Raw genomic sequence first — 19120 nt, forward strand, 5'->3', positions numbered from 1 at the left:
TCTAGAGCCCAGTGTTGCAAGTCTCTAGCCCAATTTTGCAAATCGCTAGCCCAGTATCGCACATGACTAGTCAGGTTCTGCAGATCTCTAGTCTGGCATCGCAAATCTCTGGCCCAGTCCTGTAGGAAAGCAGCTGGTGCAAGGAAGACGATGAGAAATGAGGCAGTGAAAGAGGAGTTAAAATTCTGGGAACGGCGGAGGCAACGTCCCTGTCCCCTTCATCCCAAGACACTGGCTGGGATCGAGGTCTCCAGCTGCGGCCCTGCAGCTCCTTCTCGGGCTCCTGCCGTGTCCGAAGCGCAACGGGCTGGGAAGATGTTTCCTGTGCTAGCAGCAACCTGTTTATTTGGACAATTTTTCTGGCCTGCTACCTGGCCGCGGTGCTTGGGTGACGCGCAGCCAGCTTTGCCGCGAGGGCCGCGGGCTCCGTGCGCCGGCCGCGGCGAGACAAAACCCGCTTTCCTGCCATTGAAATCATTTTTCAAAGCACCCCGCTGGCACGTCCGAGCGGGTCCCGGCCGGGAAGCGGTGCCCACGGCCGCCGGGAAAAACGCCCTTCAGCTGCGGAGATTTCCCAGCAAGTCCAAGGGGGTGGGCGACCCCCCGCGATTTGTTCCCTTGCGCTGGAGCTGGCCATGCGATCTTGGATATTTGCAAATGCAAGTTTGCTTTTCGCGTTTTTCCATTTGCGATTTCGCTTTTTTTCATTTTTGTAATTGCAATTTTGCTTTTTGTGATTTTGCATTTTTTGCAACTGCAATGTTGCATTTTGCAGCTGCAATGTTGCATTCTGTAATCACAGCTCAGCATTTTTTGCAGTCAACGTTTTGCATTCTGCAACTGCAATTCGGCATTTTTGCAACTGCAATTCGGCATTTTTGCCGGCGCCTGCTTTATCTCCAGGGGCAGTTTTAAAATAGCAGCCGCGGGGCGTTCTGGAGCGCAGGGGCCGGGGGGCCGGTTTCCACGAAAGCCTTTTTTTAGGCATTGCAAGAGCCAGCCCAGAGGGTCGTCTTTGGTGGGGGAAAAAAATAATAATAATGAAATCCCAGCTATGCAAGCCGGCTCACAGAACTGGAAAACGCAAAGCGACAGCCTGCGCTGGGGCCTCCGGCCGGCCCGACGAGCCGAAATAACTCGCGGCGCTTTTGGCGGGTGCTTCCCAACTCTGGGCAAATTCGGGAATTTTTAGCACAGACCCAGGAAACTTGGGCAAGTGGTTGCAGGGGCTTCATCGGTCATCTGAAAACTCAATAGATTGGGGATAAACCCCCCAAAAATGAGGAGAAGCAGAGCATTAACCTCCCAAAACGGCGGATCATTCACCCAAATCCATCAAGGAGCTGGGCTGATTGAGGGTCCATTTTGTTTAATAAAATCCCATAGTTGCATCTCAGCCTGGATCAGCTGGGATTGTATTGACTTTTGCACTGGAGGAATTGCATCCTCATTGCATACCCAAGGCATTGCCAAGGTGTGTTCATTACTTCCCTAATGTATTCCCAAGGCATCCTCTTTGCATCCCCAGTGCATCCCCACCACATTCCCAAGGCATCCCATTGCCTCCCAAGGGCATCCCTAAGGCATCCCTATTGCCTTCCACTGCATTCCCACTGCATTTCCAATGTATTTCCTTTGCATCCTCACTGCATTCCTGCTGCGTTCCCTTTGCATTCCATCTGCATCTCCAGTGTATTCCCACTGCATTCCCATTGCTTCTCCTGTGTATTTCCAGTGCATTCCCACTGCAACTCCCATGTATTCCCGGTGCATGCCCATCCCATCACCTCCTTGCCACCTCCTGCCATCCAAGGGAAGCAGGAGGACAGGATGCAAAACCACGAAACCACCCTGCACCTGAGGCAACTCCCGCTTCCCTGGGTCAAATCTCCCACCTTGGCCCTGCTCCTTCCCGCCGGGATTGGGCTGGGAGCTGCGGCCGGGCCCTCGTTAGCGCTCATTAGCGCAGCGTCCGTCTGCCCGGGGTCAGCGCCCATTAGGGGCCGGCGCGCTGGGAACGGCACCGGGCTCCCGGCATCAAAGGCTTTGTCCAGGGCGGCTCCAGCCGGGCAGAAAAATTTAATCGGGAAGCCGGAGGCAAGGGGCCGGCGGCGGGAAAAAAAAAAAGCCCCCCCCCCTTTTTTTTTTCAATTTCTTAATTAATGCCGGGCACCAATTAATTGGGCTGCAAGGAAGAGGAGGTGGGCGAGCACCACGCAAAGCCCCTGCTGCACTTGCAGAGGCTGCTGAAACTTATGACATGCTGCTCCACAGCCTCCTGAAACTCCCACTCCGGGTGTTCCACACTTGCAAGGCTGCAAAGAAAATTGAATCCATGGCATTTCCCAGTGCTGCCTTTCCAGCAGTGCCATTTCCAGTGCTGTTGTTTCCAGCATTGCAGCTCTTGGTGTTGCATTTCCCGGGGTTGCAACTTCCAGCATTCCCAACTCCAGCACTGCCATTCCAATGCTGTAATTCCCAGTACTGCAACCCCAGCATTGCAATTCCTAGAGGTGCAATCCAGCATTGCACTTCCCAGTGGTGCCATTCCAGCATTGCAGTTCCCAGCAGTGTAATTCCAGCAATGCACTTCCTGGCATTGCAACCTCATCCTTGCAATTCCCAGCAGTGCAATCCCAGCATTGCATCTCCCAGCACTGCATGTAGGGAAACCCTTTTGCTCCTTGTCATGCCAGGGTCTGGTGGCCTTTCCATTCCTTCCCTGGGGACAGGGACAAAGTGACCCATCATGCCCAATCCTCCCCCCACAACCCATTTTCCACTAATTAGTGCCTATTAAATGCTAATAATAAATGAAAAATGCTAATAAGACCCAGGAGAGCAAGTCCAAAGCAGTGCCTGGTGAGGGCATATGGGCACTGGAGGATCTTTGGGCCCTAAGAGCCACTCACTTCTCCTGTCCTTCTAGCAGTTCCCAGATTATTGGGGATTTGCGAGCCCAGAGGAGTGTGGAGTGCGCACGTGTGCATCGCAGAGGCAGTTTTTTTAATTATTCATTTTTTAAGAGCTTTTACATGAGAATTTAATTTCTGGAAGGACTTGCAAGAGGTGCAGAGGGAGCCGGAGCTCGCAGGGAAGCGACCTGACACCAAGTGGAGGAAGGCTGCAATTTCCACTGGGGCAGTGGCAGGTGGAGGCAAATGGGCCAAAAAGGGGGGATTGAGAGGGAAATGCAGTGGGGTGCCTGCCGTGCCATCCTGATTTGGGTTGAAAATTGCAAGAATTTGGCAAAGTTCTTAACACTATGGCTCTGCGTGGCATTTTGGACCTCGTGAGCACCCTGAAAAAAGGGCTTTTTGGGATGTCTGGGCCTGGTTTTGCCCAGATGCCCGTGCGGGAAGAGCAAATCCGGGAGGCCAGCAGGAATGCAGGGAAAGGGCCCCGCGTGGCCAGGCCATTTCCTCTGGAAAACTACCTGCTTCCAGCCCCTCCGGAGAAGGAAAACCAAGGAGGAGCTCAGGGCACTTACGTAAGGGCGCGCGGCCCGTCCCTGGCCCCGGCACCACGCCAGCCGGCGCTGCACGGAGCCTTCGGAGTAGCTTTCCATTGGGAAGAAAGGGGGAAAATAATAAATTAGGGAAAAAGAGAATGAAAATTACGATAAAACCCAGCCCCAAATGCCACCCTGGGTGGAAGCGAAGCACTGCAGGTGGGGAAGGGTGGGAAGGGTGGATCGGGATCCTGCTCTCCCAGAGGTGCCGGGGCAGTTGGAGCAGCATGAAATTGGGCTGAATTGGGCTTGATTTTGGCAAAGAGCGACCGGCTCTGGGATGGGGGGGGGGGGGGGGAGGAACGGGAGCATCCCAAGCCCCAGGGATGCCCCGGGGCAGCGGGAAGGGCCGCGATGTCCCGTAGCCCCCCCCGGCCGCGGCCGCGTGGGGGTGGGCGGACGTGCCCCCCCCGGGCGGCTCGCGGCGGGGGCTCATCCGTGCCCATTGTTCCCGCGTCCGTGCTTTGTGTCGCTGGGAAGGGGCGCCCCGTCTTATCCGCGCAAACACTCGGGCCCGCCGCCCCGGCCGCCGCCGAGCCCCCCCGCCGGGCTCCGCGCCGCTCTTTGGCCCTTCTTGCTCCAAGCCGGGAAATTTCCGGCTGGAAACCCGGCCCTCGGAGCGGCGCCGCGGCCCGGCCGCCCCGCGGCGGGGAACAATGAGGCCGGCGCTTAAAAGCGCTTCCCACCCGGCTCCCCGGAGCGCGCGGCCGCTGCGGGGGATCCCCGGCCGCTCCGCTGCCTCTGAGCTGCCTTTCCCTTCTGGTGCCCGCGGATGCTCTTAGGGGCCCCTCCGAGTACATTTTGGGGTGTTTGGGGGTGTTGTGGGGATGCCATGTGGGACCGTGGTGAGCAGGACCCCCCGCGACCAGCCGTGATGTCCCTAAGTGACTTTGCTCTGCTATTCCACGGTGCGGAGCATGCCGTGATCCCGCATCCCTGCAGACAGGCGATGGCCCTGGAACCCTTCCGAAACGCCGAGGTCCCCCATCCCACAGAGCCATGCCCAAGGATGCAGCAGCTCCGTCCCGGCTGCCGCACTCCAGGTTGCATCCAGCAAAGCGCCGAGAGGAGCCGCGCTCCGGCGGCAGGGGAGGCTCCACGGGAATGCCGCATGGAGCGGCAGCGGGGGAGGCTCCACGGGAATGCCGCATGGAGCGGCGGCAGCGGGACCCGCCGCGCTCCGAGGCCTCGGGCGCAGCCGTGAGCGGGACGGAGCCGGGGCAGACGAGGGGTTAAAGGCTCAGGGCCGTGACACGAGTTGGCCGGGGCTCAGCGCGGGCGGGCGATGCCCCCTCGCGGCCGCGGCTCGGAGCGCTTCCCGCGGGATCCTGCGGAAAGCCGGGATGCTCGTGCGGGATGTGGGGCCAGGCGGGCAAGGAGGTCTCCTGTGCGCTGCTCTGTTCCCCCCCCCCCCCCCCCCAGCGGTTTGTCCCCCTCCCCAACCCCACTCGCCCCCCCCCGGCTCTCACTCGCCACCAGGAGGCAGCGTGAGAAGCCGCGGAGGGCGGGGAGGGACCCACTGCAGCCCCCCCCACCTGGGGGACACCCCGGCTCACCCCCGCTGTATCCCAAATCCAGGATTTCAGCCCATTTGGTGCTTGGTCCTGGGCAGCCTGGGAGCATCCCAGGTGATGCCGCTTCATGGCAGGGACACTGGGGTAGTGGCAGTAACCGGCCATCCCAGCTCCTCCGGAGTGCCAGTGCTGGTGCCCACAGCATCCCTCCATCCCAGGATGTCCTGGGAACCAGCATCGTGTCCCACAGCATCCCTCCATCCCGGGATGTCCTGGGAACCAGCATCGTGTCCCACAGCATCCCTCCATCCTGGGATGTCCTAGGAACCGGCCCTGTGTCCCACAGCATCCCTCCATCCTGGGATGTCGTAGGAACCAGCCCTGTGTCCCACAGCATCCCTCCATCCTGGGTTGTCCTAGGAACCAGCCCTGTGTCCCACAGCATCCCTCCATCCCGAGATGTCCTGGGAACCAGCCCGGGTCCCACACCATCCATCCCAAGATGTCCTGGGAACCAGCCCTGTGTCCCACCGCATCCCTCCATCCTGGGATGCCCTGGGATACACCCTGTCCTCCCAGCGGAGCCCCAGAAGTCATAGCCCAACCATGGAGGCCACCGGCCTCCAGCTCGGTGCCTCCTTGGCAGCAGCAGCAGTGGCCGAGCGGCCGCAGCCGGGACGCCCCGTGCCCGCTGCTCTCCCTCTTCCTCCTCCTCCTCCTCCTCCTCCTCCTCCTCGTCACCGCGTTGCTATGGAGAAAGGCCGGGGCCTGCAGCCCGCTGACCTGCGAGGCCGTGCGGCGCGGGAGGCAGGGCCGGCGCGCCGGCGTGGGGCCGCCATTGGCAGCGGCGCGCACGTGACGCGCGCAGGAATGCTAATGAATTATGGCATTTTTCTCCCCCTGCTCCGCCGCCGCCGCCGTCTGAGGGAGCGGGAGCAGGCGGCGGAGCGGGGGCACCGCCGGGTCGCCGGCACGGCGGCCCCGCGGCGGCGGCGGCGAGGCCGGCGGGCGCCGGCGAGGTGGCCTCCGCGGCGGCGCGCGGCCGAGCGCGCGGCCCGGCCTTAACCCTTTGGAGGCGAATCTGTCATGGCTGGCGGGGGCCGCCGGCAGCGCCGCTCCGCCCGGCCGCCCCGCCGGGCCGCAGGTACCGCGACGCGGCCCCCACCGCGGCCCCCCTTCCCGGAGCCCTTCCCCGCGGCCTCCCTCCCCGCCTGCCTCCCCGCCCGGCTCCTCGCTCCCTTCCCGCTGCCGGCTCCGCGCCCAGGCCGCCGCTTCCCCACGTGCCGGCGGACGGAGGCCCTCGCTGCCACCGCTGCCACCACGATGCCCACGGCCCGGACGGAGGCTCTGCCCGACGCCGCACGCGCTGCCCGGGTGGCAAAGCTGGGATGCAAATGCGGGGTGCAAAGCCTGGATGCAAATCCGGGATGCACACCTGGGCTGCGAAGCCAGAGCCAAACCCGGGATGCAAACAAACCCAGGGTGCAAATCAGGGATGCAAATCCAGGCTGCAAACCTGGGGTGCAAACCTGGGGTGCAAACCCAGAGTGCAAACCCGGGGTGCAAATCCAGGGTGCAAACCCGGGGTGCAAATCCAGGGTGCAAACCCAGGGTGCAAGGCCTGTTTGGCCCCTGTTCAGCCCATTTTGGGCCCGTTTCCCCCCAGGTGGCAGGCAGGGGAGGGGGTGGTGGTGGCGGCAGACCCGTAATTGCCGTCTGGCTCCGGGCGGGTTTATGGCCTCCAGAGGCCGCGGGGAGGCTCCTCATCCCCTTCCCCGTCAGGTTCTCCAGGCTCTGCTGCCACTGGAAGGTTAGTCCAGGAGCCAAGCGCTGTGGCCGCCAGAGCCTCTGGCCTCTCCTGGGTTGTTCCTGTTAACACCATAGCAGGGAATTCCAGGGCAAGGCTGGAATGGATCAGTTTTCCCACGCTTCCTCCTGCTCCGACCATGAGGGATTTGCACATGGTGGCAGAGACAGGTTGGGCAACTGAGGCCACTGTCATCATTTTGATGCCACCAGCTCTGGCCAGCATAGCCACCCCTGGGGACGCTCCCGTCTTTTCTTCCGGAAAAAAGGCGCTGCTGCCACTCAGCGGGGGGAAACCTTTCCCGCGGCTGGATTTTCCTGTTCACTGATTGAATGAAATCCACCCCGGACCTCACGGGGCCGTGCCGGCAAACGCTGCTGGAGCGGCGGGCATGGCGGGACACTCCAGCCGACCGCTCCTGCAGCCGGGAAATGGTCAGAAAAGTGGGAAAACCGTTTGGGGGGGTGGAAAGCAGCACTGCGGAGGGTGGCGGGCACAAGGGGATGGGGGACACGTGCGTCCCTATCCCTCTGCTGCACGCCGCCTCTTCCCGGGGATCTCCGGAAGAGCCAGCGCATCCTGGCGGAAAAGCCATCCCGGCTGTGTCACCATGAGGCCAGGTCCAGTTGCCATCGCAGTGGTGGTGGCCCAGGGTCTACCATGGCCAAGGGTGGCCCAGGGTGGCCCGTGGCCCCCCCCCCAGGCCGCTGTCCATGGTCTGCAGGAGCCGCTGTCCCTGGTGCTGCTGGTGCCACCACCGTGGTGGCACCGTCATGGGGGGGGGCACCTGCTGTGGTGGCACCGCGTGGCTCCCACCATGTAGCACCCACTATGGTGGTACCATCATGGTGGTGTCCACCGCAGTGTCACCCACCGTCGTGATGGCACCTGCCATTGTGGCACCCGCCGTGGTGGCATCCATGGTGGTGGCACACGCCAGGTGACTGCATGGAGGCCAGTGCTGCTTCCCTTCCCCTCCTCACTTTCCTCCTTCCTCCTTTCCTACCTTTCCTCCACCTTTCCATCCATCCATTCATCCGTGCATCCTCCTTTCCCTCTCCTTTCCTTCTTCTCTTCCTTCCTTGCCTCTCTCTTTCTATTCTTGCTCTTCCTTTCCCTTTTTCTTTTCCATTCTTCTCCCTCCTTCCTTCCTCTTCCTGTTCGTTTCCTTCTCTCTTTCCTTCACCTTTCCTTGCTTCCTTTTTCCTCTCTTTCCCCAACCTCTGTGTCCGTAGATCCACACTCCAAGCCAGGAAAGTGCCAGTGAGGGGGGCCTGGGGCTGCTCCGGGATTGCTCTGGGGGTTGCACTCGAGATGCCCCTGAGTTACTCCCGGATTCCTCCAGGGCTGCTCGGGGATTGCTCCAAGGTTATTCCAAAGTTGCTCTGGGGTTGCACAGGGACCGCCCCAGGGGTTGCTCTGGGGTGGCACCAGGGTCGTACCGAGGTTGCTCCAGGGTTGCACTGGGGCCGCTCTGGGATTTCTCCAGGTTTTTTCCTGAGCTGCCCCGGGAATGCCCTGGGGTTGCACCAGGGCTGCTCTGCTCCCCCGGGGATTGCTCCGGGGTTGCGCGGGGCCATGGCAGGGCTGCTCCAGCATTTCTCCAGGGTTTTGCTGGAGGCTCTTGGGTTGCACTGAGGCTGCTCCGGGATTCCCCAGGGATTGCTCCGGGATTGCTCCGGGATTGCTCCGGGGTTGCGCGGGGCCGCGCAGAGGTTGCTCCGGGCGAGCGCTCCGCGTCTCCCGGCCGGTCGCCCGGCCCGGCGCGCATTGGCGGTCCCCAGGAGACCCCGCAATTCCCGGGAAACGGGCAGGGATGGGCGGAAGGGGGGGGGGTCCCGGCGCCGCTGCCCCCCCCTCCCCCGCTTCCCCCCCTCGGGGCCGAACAAAGCGCCGGGGCGCGGGGGCTCCGCGGGCGCGCGGCGACCGGTCGCCCCCCGCCGGGGAAAAAAAAAAAAAAAATGGGGGAAAAAAAGAGGGGAAAAAGGCAAAGGAAGCGGCCTGGCACCGAGGGAGCAGCAGGAGCGGCCGCGGCGCCCCGGGCCGCGCCGTGGCGGGGGGAAAGGGGGGAGGTCCCGTCCTGTCCCCCCCCGCGGCGGCAGGAAATGGGGCGGGGGGGCCGGGCCCTTTGAAGCCGCCGGGGGAAGGGGCCGGGGGGAGGGGCCTGGCGGAGGTGCGAGGGTCGGGGCGGGCCGGGGGGGGGGTTAAACGCGGCGAGGGGCAGAGACCGGGTGTCACGAGCTGCCTCCCACCTGCTTTTAACCCCCCCCTCCCCGCTTTCTTCCAGCCTGACCGGCCCCCCGCGCCTTCATCCCCTCGCTCCTCATCCTCGCCGCCATGGAGAACGAGCAGCTCCCGGCGCCCGGCGGCGGCACCGGCGGCGGCGGCGGCACCGGCCGCCCCCCCGGCCCGCAGATCTCCGTGTACAGCGGCCTCCCCGACCGCCAGACCGTGCAGGTAGCGCCGCCCCGCTGAGGCCGCGCGGCTCGTGACACGGGTGGCGGCCGCCCCGCAGCGGCGGGTGGGGGGGCTGCGGAGCGGGGCGGGTTGGGGGGGACTCCCGTCCCCCCAAAATAAAAGGGAGGCCGCGGTGCCCGTGCAAGGAGGGGGGATGTTATTGCAGGGGGCATTGGCGGCTCGTTAGCAGCTCGTTGAGGCGCCTGGGGAGGGGGGGGCGGCACGTGGGTTGTTTGCCCCCCCCCCCCCCATTACAAACCGTGTGGAGGGGGAGGGTGTCGGGGGGGGGGGTTAATGCCCCCAGCCCCAAGGTGGAGAAAAACACGTGGGGCGGCAATATTGGAGGCAACCCCCAAATCTGGGGGGGTTATGGGTGATGGACGGGGTTATAAGTGATGGGGGTATAAATGATATGGGGGTATAAATGATGAAGGGGTTATAAATGGGGGGGGTGGTTCTAAATGGAGGGCATAAGGGGAAAGCGGGGGTACCACGAGCCCCAGTGCAGCGGGACCTTTGGGTGCCCCCTGCGCCAGCCTGGCGGGCGCCCTGGGGTCTTGATGCCGTCCTGGGGCGCCCCAAGGCGCCGCTGCGGGGGAAGGAGGAGGAGGAGGAGGCGGCTGCGGGAGGAAGGGCCTGGCAGGCGCTGAGCGCGGTGGCGCGGCAGGTGATCCAGCAGGCCCTGCACCGGCAGCCCAGCACGGCGGCGCAGTACCTGCAGCAGATGTACGCGGCGCAGCAGCAGCACCTCATGCTGCAGACGGCCGCCCTGCAGCAGCAGCACCTCACGAGTGCCCAGCTCCAGAGCCTGGCCGCCGTGCAGCAGGTACCACCACCGCGCCGCGGTGCTCCCGCTCTGCAGCACCATGCGACGGGGCATTGCATGCAGGGCTGCGTGCAGCTGCATTGCCGTGTGCCCGCAGCACCATGCACCCCTGGTGCATTGCACCCATAGCACCATGCACCCACCACATCATCCGCTCGTGACCTTGTGCGCCTGCAGCGCGCATCTGCAAGCCCAAACGCCCACGACTCCACACACTCACAGCACTATGCCCCTGCAGCCCCATGTACCCATGACTTTATGCACCAGCAGTGCTGTGAACCACCTGTGCATTGCGCCCCTGACCCTATGCGCCTGCAGCCCCACGTGCCCGCAGCACCTTGCATCTGCAATGCCGTGCACACCATGCATTGCATCCACAATCCTCATGCACCCTCTTGCACCATGCATCTAGCTCCCCATGCACTTGCAGCACCGTGCACCCGCAACCCCATGCACCCGCTTGCACCGTGCATCTAGCACCCCATGCACTTGCAGCACCATGCACCCACTTGCACCGTGCACCCGCAACCCCATGTACCCGCTTGCACCGTGCATCTAGCACCCCATGCACTTGCAGCACCATGCACCCACTTGCACCATGCACCCGCAACCCCATGCACCCGCTTGCACAGTGCATCTAGCACCCCATGCACTTGCAGCACCATGCACCCACTTGCACCATGCACCCGCAACCCCATGCACCCGCTTGCACCGTGCATCTAGCACCCCATGTGCTTGCAGCACCATGCACCCACTTGCACCCGCAACCCATGCGCCCGCTTGTACCACGCATCTATGATGCCATGCACTTGCAGCACCATGCACCCACCCCCCCTGCACGCGCCGCACAGGGCCCCCATGTCCCCAAGCCCCCGCGTGCCCGTGTCCCCGCCAGCGCTGACGCTCCGCGCTCCTTCCCCGCAGGCGAGCCTGGCTGCCAACCGGCAGAGCGGCCCGTCGGGCGGCAGCGGGGCGGCCGCGGCGCCGGCGCAGCAGCCCACGGTGAGTCCCGCACGGCGCCCCGCGCGCCCCCGTGCCCCCCGCCGCGGCACCCAGCCCTCTCCTCCTCCCGCAGATCAACCTGGCGGCGGCGCCGGCGGCCGCGCAGCTCCTGAACCGGGCGCAGAGCGTGAACTCGGCGGCGTCGGGCATCGCGCAGCAAGCGGTGCTGCTGGGCAACGCCGCCTCGCCGGCGCTCACCGCCAGCCAGGCCCAGATGTACCTGCGCGCGCAGATGGTGAGCGCCGCGCGCCTTCCTCCTCCTCCTCCTCCTCTGGGGGCCCCGTCCCTGGCGCGGCCGCAAGAGGGGCACCCCGCGCACAGGCGGGGGGCGGCGGCACCTCCAGGGCACCCTCCTGTCCTTATAGGGTGTCCTGAGCCCCCATAGGGTGCCCTCGACCCTGCCGTGGGGTGCCAGGACATCATGGGGTGCCCCCAGACCCTGTAGGATGATTCAGCTCTGGTCCACAACCCTACAGGGTGTCCAGACATTGTAGGGTGTCCCTAACCCTATCATGAGGTGCTGGGACCCTGTGGGATGTCCTTGACCCCACCTTAGGTGCCTGAACCACATAGGGTGCCCTTGACCATATTATGAGGTGCTGGCGCCCTGCGGAGTCCCCCAACTCCATAGGGAACCCCCACCCCACCTTAGGTACCCAGACCCCATAGGATGTCCTCAAATCTGCTCTGGGCTGCCTGGAGCCCAGAGGGTGTCCAGACCCCACAGCATGTCCTCCAAGACCACCATAGGGTGTTGAGACCCCATAGGGTGCCCTCCAGCCCACCTTAGATACCCAGACCCCATAGGTGCCTCCAACTCTTCCATTCTTTGCATGAACCATGTAGGGTGCCTAGATGCCCACCATAGGGTACCCAGCCCCTATAGGGTGCCCCCAACCCTACTGCAGGATGCCATAGGGTGTCCTCCGGCCCACCATAGGGTGCCCTGCCCCTATAGGGTGCCCCCAACCCTACCATGGGGTGCTTGGGTGCCATAGGGTGTCCTCTGGCCCACTATAGGGTGCCTAGCCCCTATAGGGTGCCCCCAACCCTACCATGGGGTGCTTGGATGCCATAGGGTGTCCTCCGGCCCACCACAGGGTACCCAGCCCCTATAGGGTGCCCCCAACACTACCATCGGGTGCTTGGGTGCCATACGGTGTCCTCCAGCCCACTATAGGGTGCCCCCAACCCTACCATGGGGTGCTTGGATGCCATAGGGTGTCCTCTGGCCCACCATAGGGTGCCCAGCCCCTATAGGGTGCCCCCAACCGTACCATGGGGTGCTTGGGTGCCATAGGGTGTCCTCTGGCCCACCATAGGGTGCCCAGCCCCTATAGGGTGCCCCCAACATGCTGTGTCCCCCGGCTGCCCCCACGCACTCCCACCGCGGGGTCCTGTCCCCTGTGTCCCCCCGGTGCTGTCCCCCCGCCCAGGCCCGGCTCTTCCTTTGTCCCCCCAGCTCATCTTCACCCCCACGGCCACCGTCACCGCCGTGCGTCCCGAGAGCCCCGCGGCGCCCGCGGCCCCGCCGCCCGCCTCCGCCGCCCAGGTGAGCCCCAGGCGCCCCGCGACCCTGTTGTCCCCGCCGGCGCCGTTGTCCCCTCACCCCGCGCCGTTGCAGGTGCAGAACCTGGCCCTGCGTCCCGCCGCCACCGCCGCCACCACCGCCGCTCCCCACCTGCCCGCCCTGGCCATGAAGCCCCCCGGTCCCCCCAAACCGGCCGCCCCCAAGGCCGGCCCGCCCGAGCCCCCCGCCGACCACCTCAAGAAGGGGGATGCTGCCGATGCCCGCGCCCACCCCCTGGCCCGCGCCACCCCTGCCGCCACCACCCACCCGCTCATCGCCCCAGGTAAGCACACAGATGGCTGTGAGCATTTCAGGATGTTCACTCTGAAACCTAATGATGGCCCTCGCTGGTGCTGCCTTAGCGTCGCGCCCTTGATATTATGCGGGAGCCGCCACCTCGAGTCCATGCATGGGGGGCTCTGGATGCTGCCCCCAGACAGGCAGCCTGCAGGGCGTTCACTCTGAAACCTGATGTTGGGCCTCACTGGTACTCTCTGCACATCAACTGTCCTGCCTGTTTATGTGCAGCATTGTGCTTGCACTCAAGGGCCCTGCCACACGCTCAGGGGCTGAGAGTCTCGGGGCAGAGTCCACCAGGCAGCCTCCAGAGGGTGTTCACTCTGAAACCTAATGACAGCCCTCCCTGGCACTTTCTGTGCGGGCTTTTCAACCCCATATAGTCACATGGGGAGCTGCTTCTGCCAGTCTCCTGGGCACCCTCAAGGGTGAGGATGTTTCTCTCGCCTCCTGCCCCATGGCGATGTGCTGGGGCCGGCACCTCTTTTTCTTTTCCTCTCGTTTATTTCTCTATATATATTTTGTTATTTTTGGTGGCCATTCCAGCCCAGACACCTCCCTGGGCAGCCGCTCTGTTGCCTGTTTGCACTTTCCACACACATGGCAGCACCTGGGCGAACTCTTGCCAGGAGCACCGTTGTCACTAGGCTCAAGAGTGAATGCCCACCGCTATGGCTGAGCAGCCGGGCTCCAGAGGGGGGAGGTGAGGACAGAGAGGGGCCGCCCGTGGCGAGGGGCCCCAGTGCCACCGCGCGCCTGTCCCGCAGCCTACGCGCAGCTGCAGCCGCACCAGTTCCTGCAGCAGCAGCAGAAGCAGCAGCAGCAGCAGCAGCAGATCCAGCACCAGTTTGTGATCCAGCAGCAGCAAGTGGCGCCGCGGGGGCAGCCCCAGCTTGCGCCGGGGGGGTCCAGCCCGGCGCCCCCGCTGCCCTCGCCCAGCCCGGTGCCGGTGCCGCCGAAGGCGGAGGGCAGCGGCGCCGCGAACGGGCCGGGCGGCGCCGCGCGCAAGCCGCAGCACCAGCACGCGTCCGCCGTCATCCTGCAGCTGCAGCCGCAGCCCGGCCCCGCCGACAGCGCCCGCCAGGACGCCGAGAAGGGCGCCGAGAGCGCGCCCGCCGCCCCGCCGCCCGCCGCGCCGCGCGCCGACCCGCCGCACGAGCCCCGCCACGACGACGGTAAGCGCGAGGGCCGCGGCGACGAGGCGCCTTCCTCTTCGTCCTCCTCCTCGGCCTTGTTGTCCTCCTCATCTGCTCGTCCGCCTGCTCCTTGTCCTCGTCCTCCTTGTCCTTATCCTCGTTCTCTTCGTCCTCAACCTCTTTATCCTCATCCTCACCCTCCTCCTACTCATCATCTTTGTCCTCGTTCTCCTCCTCCTCCTCATTCTAATTGTCCTCCTCCTTTTGCTCGTCCTCCTTCTCCTTGTCCTCATCCTTGTTCTCTTCATCCTCACCCTCCTCATCCTCGTCCTCACCCTCCTCATCCTCCTCCTCCTCATCCTCCTCCTCTTCTTGTCTCCTCTTGGTCCTCTTTGTCCTCTTCTTCCTCGTCCTCATCGTCTTCTTCTTCCTCCTCCTCTTCCTCGTCCTCTTCCTCCTCCTCCTCCATGTGCCCGAGCACACCTGGGAGCGCTCCCGTTCTGAGGTTGCTTGTCCCAGAGCAACGAGTGTGTCGGTGCTCAGCCGGGCCATGCGGGGGGCACGGGATGCTCCCGTTCCCTTCCCGCTCTCACATCCCACCCGGAGGCGGCTAAGGTGGGATAATGCCGCGCTCCAAGACCTTCACAGCCCTCTCGGTCCGTCCATCCGTCCTGTGTGTGAAACGATGCCCCCGAGCGTAGTCACCCCGTTCCTTCTCCATCGGGAATGCCACATCTCTGCACTCCCAGGGCGTAAAAACACTTTTCCACCCAAAAAAGGGTGCCCAGCCGGAGGATTTCCCGGCGCTGCATTTTCCCATGTACCAAACTTGTCTGGGCCTGGATCCGTGGCACCGGCAAGGGATGAGCTGAAGCCGTGTGGAGCTGCTTTCCCTGTCCGGGATGGGGGCAAATGGCTGGGATTGGCAGGGAACGTTGGGATACGGGTGCCCAGCTGGGATTGGAGGTGCCTGGCTGGGATTTGAGGATGTCCAGCTGGGATTCAGCAGCCCCCAGCCGGCATCTGGGGAGCCCAGCGGGGATCCAGGCGCCCAGATGGGATTTGTGGATTCCCAGATGGGATTTGGGGTGAAAGAATGTCTGGGGCGGGGGTGGACGCCTGGAATTTTGGAGTGCCCAGATGGGATTTATGGAAAATGTGTGGATGACATGGGGGGCACATTGGGATAAGAGTGCCCAGCTGGGATTGGAGGCCTCTGTCTTGGATTTGAAGGTTCCAGCTGGGATTTTTGGTGTAACCTTGAAGCTGGGGGCTGCCCAGCCAGGATTTGAGGCTGCACAGCTGGGATTTAGGGACACACACCAGGGATTTTGGGAGGGAGAGCTGGAATTTAGGGATGCGCATGGGGATTTGGGGGTGCACAGCCGGGGTTTGGGAATGCACACCCGGGGATTTGGGGTTGGAGAACTGGAATTTGGGGCTGCGCATGGGGATTTCGGGGAAGCACAGCTGGGGTTTGGAAACACACACCCAGGATTTGAGGGTGGAGAGCTGGAATTTCGGGATGCACGTGGGGATTTAGAAATGCACACACGGGATTTGGGGGTGGAGAGCTGGAACTGGCGGATGCACATGGGGATTTGGGGGTGCGCAGCTGGGATTGGGGGATGCACAGCTGGGATTGGGGGTGCACAGCTGGAATTGTGGGTGCACAGCTGGGATTGGGGGATGCACAGCTGGGATTGGGGATGCACAGCTGGGATTTGGGGGTGCGCAGCTGGGATTGGGGGTGCACACAGGATTTGGGGACACGCTCCGGGATTTGGGGACGCGCTCCGAGATCGGGGCGCGCCCGAGGCGGAGGGGGGAGGGTCTGGCCCCGCCCCCTCCGGCGGCAGCGGGCGCCCTCATTGGCGGCGGCGGCGCCCCACGGCGGCGGGGCGGGGCGCGCCCAGCGCGGGCAGCCAATGGGCGCGCGGGGAGGGGGCGTGGCCCGCGGCGGCGCCCCCGCATTGTCCGCGCGCCGCCGTTCCCCCCCCCCCCCCGCCCCCGCCAGTAACGTAGCGTCCCCCGGTGCGCGCGCGCGCGCGGCGCCGCCCGCTGAGCTCACTTCCGCTTCCGCGGCGGGCACAAAGGCGGCGGCGGCGGCGCTGACGGGCGGCCCGCAGGGACGGGCCCCGCGCGGCTCCATGCGCAGCCGCCCGCCCCCGGCATGACCTCGGGCTCCGGGAGCGCCGCCGCCAGCGCCGCCGGCAGCAGCAGCAGCGTCGCCGCCGCCGCGCCGCACCATGGCGAGGCCAAGCCGCCGCAGGCCGTGGTGAAGCCGCAGATCCTCACGCACGTCATCGAGGGCTTCGTCATCCAGGAGGGCGCCGAGCCCTTCCCGGTAGGCCGCCGTTCGCCCCGCGCGTCCCTCTGCTGCGCGCGGGACCGACCCGGTTCGGCCCGCCCGCGTTTGGCCCGCTCCGGCCTTCTTTCTTCCGGTTCGGTCCGTTTTGCCAGTTTTTTCTGGCCCGGTTCGGACCAGTCCGTTTTTTTCTGTTTTGGTCCAGCCTGGTTCAGTCCAGCTTGGCCCAGTGCCCTCCAGTTTGGTCCGACCTGTTTTGGTCCCGTTTGCTCCAGCCTGGCCCCGTTCCCTGCGTTTCTCCCCAGCCTAGTTCAGCCTGTTCTGGCCTGGCTTAGCTCATTCCCGTTCAGTCCCGTTAAGTTTGGTCCAGCCTCATTCGGTTCTGTTTGCTCTGGCCCAATTTGGCCCAGTCCAGCCCTGTTTCCTCTGGTCCGTTTTGGCCCAGTTCAGTCCATTTTGGCTCAGTTCAGTCTGCTCTGACTCCATTCCCTGCAGTTCAGCCCATCGCGGTTTGTTTTCAGCCCAGTCCAACCTCGTTCCCCGTAGTTCAGCCTGACCCAATTGTCCCCTTTTTGGCCCGGTTCAGTCCAGTCTGCCCCCGTTCCCCTCAGTTGGGCCCGGCCCGCTCCAGCCGCGTTCCCCGCGGCCCGGCCCGCTCCGGCGCATCCCGTGCCGTTCCGACGCGTCCGCCCCGGCAGGTGGGGCGCTCCTCGCTGCTCGTGGGCAGCCTGAAGCACAAGTATGCGCAGGAGCTGCCGCCGGAGAAGCTGCCGCCGCCGCCACCGCCGGACACCGCCACCACCACCGACTCGGACATGGAGGAGCCCTACGCGCCAGGTAGCGCCCGGGCCGCGGTGCCGCCGGGCCCCGCGCGCCGCCGCGACGCTCCTCGGACGCCCCCGCTTCCCCCGCCAGAGCCCAAGGACGAGGGGAACCCGCCCAAGCTGAAGTGCGAGCTCTGCGGCCGCGTCGACTTCGCCTACAAGTTCAAGCGCTCCAAGCGCTTCTGCTCCATGGCCTGTGCCAAGAGGTAACCAAAAACGCCCCTTCGCCCCCCGAAATCCCCCCCCAAGCGCCTGCGCTGACCCCCTGTGTCCCCCGCCGACAGGTACAACGTGGGCTGCACCAAGCGCGTGGGCCTGTTCCACCCCGACCGCAGCAAGCTGCAGAAGCCCGGCGGGCCGCCGCACGGGCGCCGCCGCGCCTGCAAAAGCACCTTGCCCGCCCTGGGCAAAGACGCCAAGAAGCAGGTGAGGACGCGGGGCAGCGCGCGGGGTCCCCGCCGTGCGCCCCGCTGCAGCCCGGCACCGGGGCGGCCGCGCGGGCGGGCTCTGAGGCCGGCGCCGGGCGGTCGCTGCGTCCCGCAGAGCCCCGTCCCCCTGCCTGCGGGCTCGGTGCCGCTCTCCGTGACGACGTCGCTGCAGCTCAACCACAGCCAGGAGGACTCGAGCCGCTGCTCGGACAACTCGAGCTACGAGGAGCCGCTGTCGCCCATCTCGGCCAGCTCGTCCACATCGCGCCGGCGCCAGGGTGACCTCGAGCTGCGCGACATGGAGCTGCCCGACATGCACGTGCGGGAGCTGGCCGGCATCGGGCACCGCTTCCTGCCCAGCGAGCCCAGCAAGTGGAACGTGGAGGACGTCTACGAGTTCATCCGCTCGCTGCCCGGTGAGCCCTTCCGGGAGGCTTCCCGGAGCGGCGCTGGGCGGGCGGGATGGGGAGCGCGGGCGGCTCCGGGGAGCGCCGCTCAGCTCCGCTCGCTGCCCGCAGGCTGCCAGGAGATCGCCGAGGAGTTCCGCGCGCAGGAGATCGACGGGCAGGCGCTGCTGCTGCTCAAGGAGGACCATCTCATGAGCACCATGAACATCAAGCTGGGCCCCGCGCTCAAGATCTACGCGCGCATCAGCATGCTCAAGGACTCGTAGAGCCGCCGCGCTCGCACGGACGCTGCCGGGGGGCGGCGGGACCCTCTGCGCCGGGAGGCTCCGTGGGCCGAGCGCAGGGCCCCCCGCGCCGGGGGCGCCGCTCTGCCGCAGGGATGTGTAAATAGCCCCTAGCGTTAGCCCCCGCCGCGGCCCGGGCCGGGGGCGCCCGGCCAGCCCCCTCCCCGGCCTTGCCCCACCCAGCAGGGTGAATCCGGATGGTTGCCTTAAACGTTGGCGCCTGGTGGTGCCGGGGGGCCCGGCTACCTGCCCCCCCTTTCCCCCCTTCAGGGAGGTTTTAGTCCCCTTGGGTGGTGCCTGGTGGGGTTGGGATCTCCATGGTCCCCCCAGGGAGTTGGGGTGGCCCCGAGGCAGGTAGGGACCCCCTTGGCGGGCCCCTCGCCACCACAGCGCAGCCACCACCGTCTTTTAAAAAAGAGAGAGAGAGAGAGGAGAGAAAGAAAAAAAAAAAAACACAGAGCCCTTTTTTCCTGTTTTTGTTTTTAATAAACACTGAAGAAAAAAAAAAAAAGGCCCCTTCCCTGGTTGGGGGCTGCTGCAGGGTAAACTGAGGCACCGCTGCTGTTCCTGGAGTCACTATGGGGTCCGCCGGCTCTTGCTGGGCTCGGAGGGGCTCCTGCGCCTGTCCCTGCTGGCACAGAGGGCTGTGCCCAAATCCTGCCCCAGGGTAGGGGGGGGTGACCCTGGCAGTGACGCTGGGATAAAGGGCTGTTGGGCTGGAGGGGAGCAGGGGCCACCGCGTGTCCTTG

General features: G+C 64.9%; 1 protein-coding gene across 2 annotated transcripts; it reads left to right on the plus strand.

The window, feature by feature from the left end:
• The first annotated feature begins 9152 nt into the window (after nucleotides 1-9152).
• PHC2 (polyhomeotic homolog 2) lies at nucleotides 9153-18383 on the plus strand. Of its 2 annotated transcripts, XM_088529554.1 has the most exons (11): nucleotides 9153-9289; nucleotides 9957-10115; nucleotides 11040-11117; nucleotides 11191-11352; nucleotides 12580-12970; nucleotides 13752-14147; nucleotides 16217-16467; nucleotides 17127-17458; nucleotides 17537-17678; nucleotides 17796-18096; nucleotides 18199-18383. In XM_088529554.1, exons 1-11 carry the CDS (start codon nucleotides 9170-9172, stop codon nucleotides 18351-18353), a joined length of 2487 nt encoding a protein of 828 aa, XP_088385680.1. In that variant the 5' UTR covers nucleotides 9153-9169; the 3' UTR covers nucleotides 18354-18383. The 2 variants fall into 2 exon arrangements, with proteins under 2 accessions (XP_088385680.1, XP_088385681.1); XM_088529555.1 differs by lacking the exons at nucleotides 9153-9289; nucleotides 9957-10115; nucleotides 11040-11117; ... (1 more) ...; nucleotides 12580-12970; nucleotides 13752-14147 and having other exon boundaries at nucleotides 16221-16467; nucleotides 17127-17265; nucleotides 17344-17458.
• Nucleotides 18384-19120: the final 737 nt, after the last annotated feature.

Source organism: Tinamus guttatus, unplaced genomic scaffold (genome assembly GCF_059628265.1).
Source record: "Tinamus guttatus ecotype Peru unplaced genomic scaffold, ASM5962826v1 Tinamus_guttatus_pri_ptg000332l, whole genome shotgun sequence".
NCBI lineage: Eukaryota > Metazoa > Chordata > Aves > Tinamiformes > Tinamidae > Tinamus > Tinamus guttatus.

Bases quoted from the DNA above. Each gene is read 5' to 3' on its own strand.
- PHC2 (XM_088529554.1), top strand. From the start codon at position 9,170: ATGGAGAACGAGCAGCTCCCGGCGCCCGGCGGCGGCACCGGCGGCGGC. The intron at 9,290-9,956 runs GTAGCGCCGCCC...GTGGCGCGGCAG, and splicing joins CCGACCGCCAGACCGTGCAG to GTGATCCAGCAGGCCCTGCA. The intron at 11,118-11,190 runs GTGAGTCCCGCA...CTCCTCCCGCAG, and splicing joins CGCCGGCGCAGCAGCCCACG to ATCAACCTGGCGGCGGCGCC.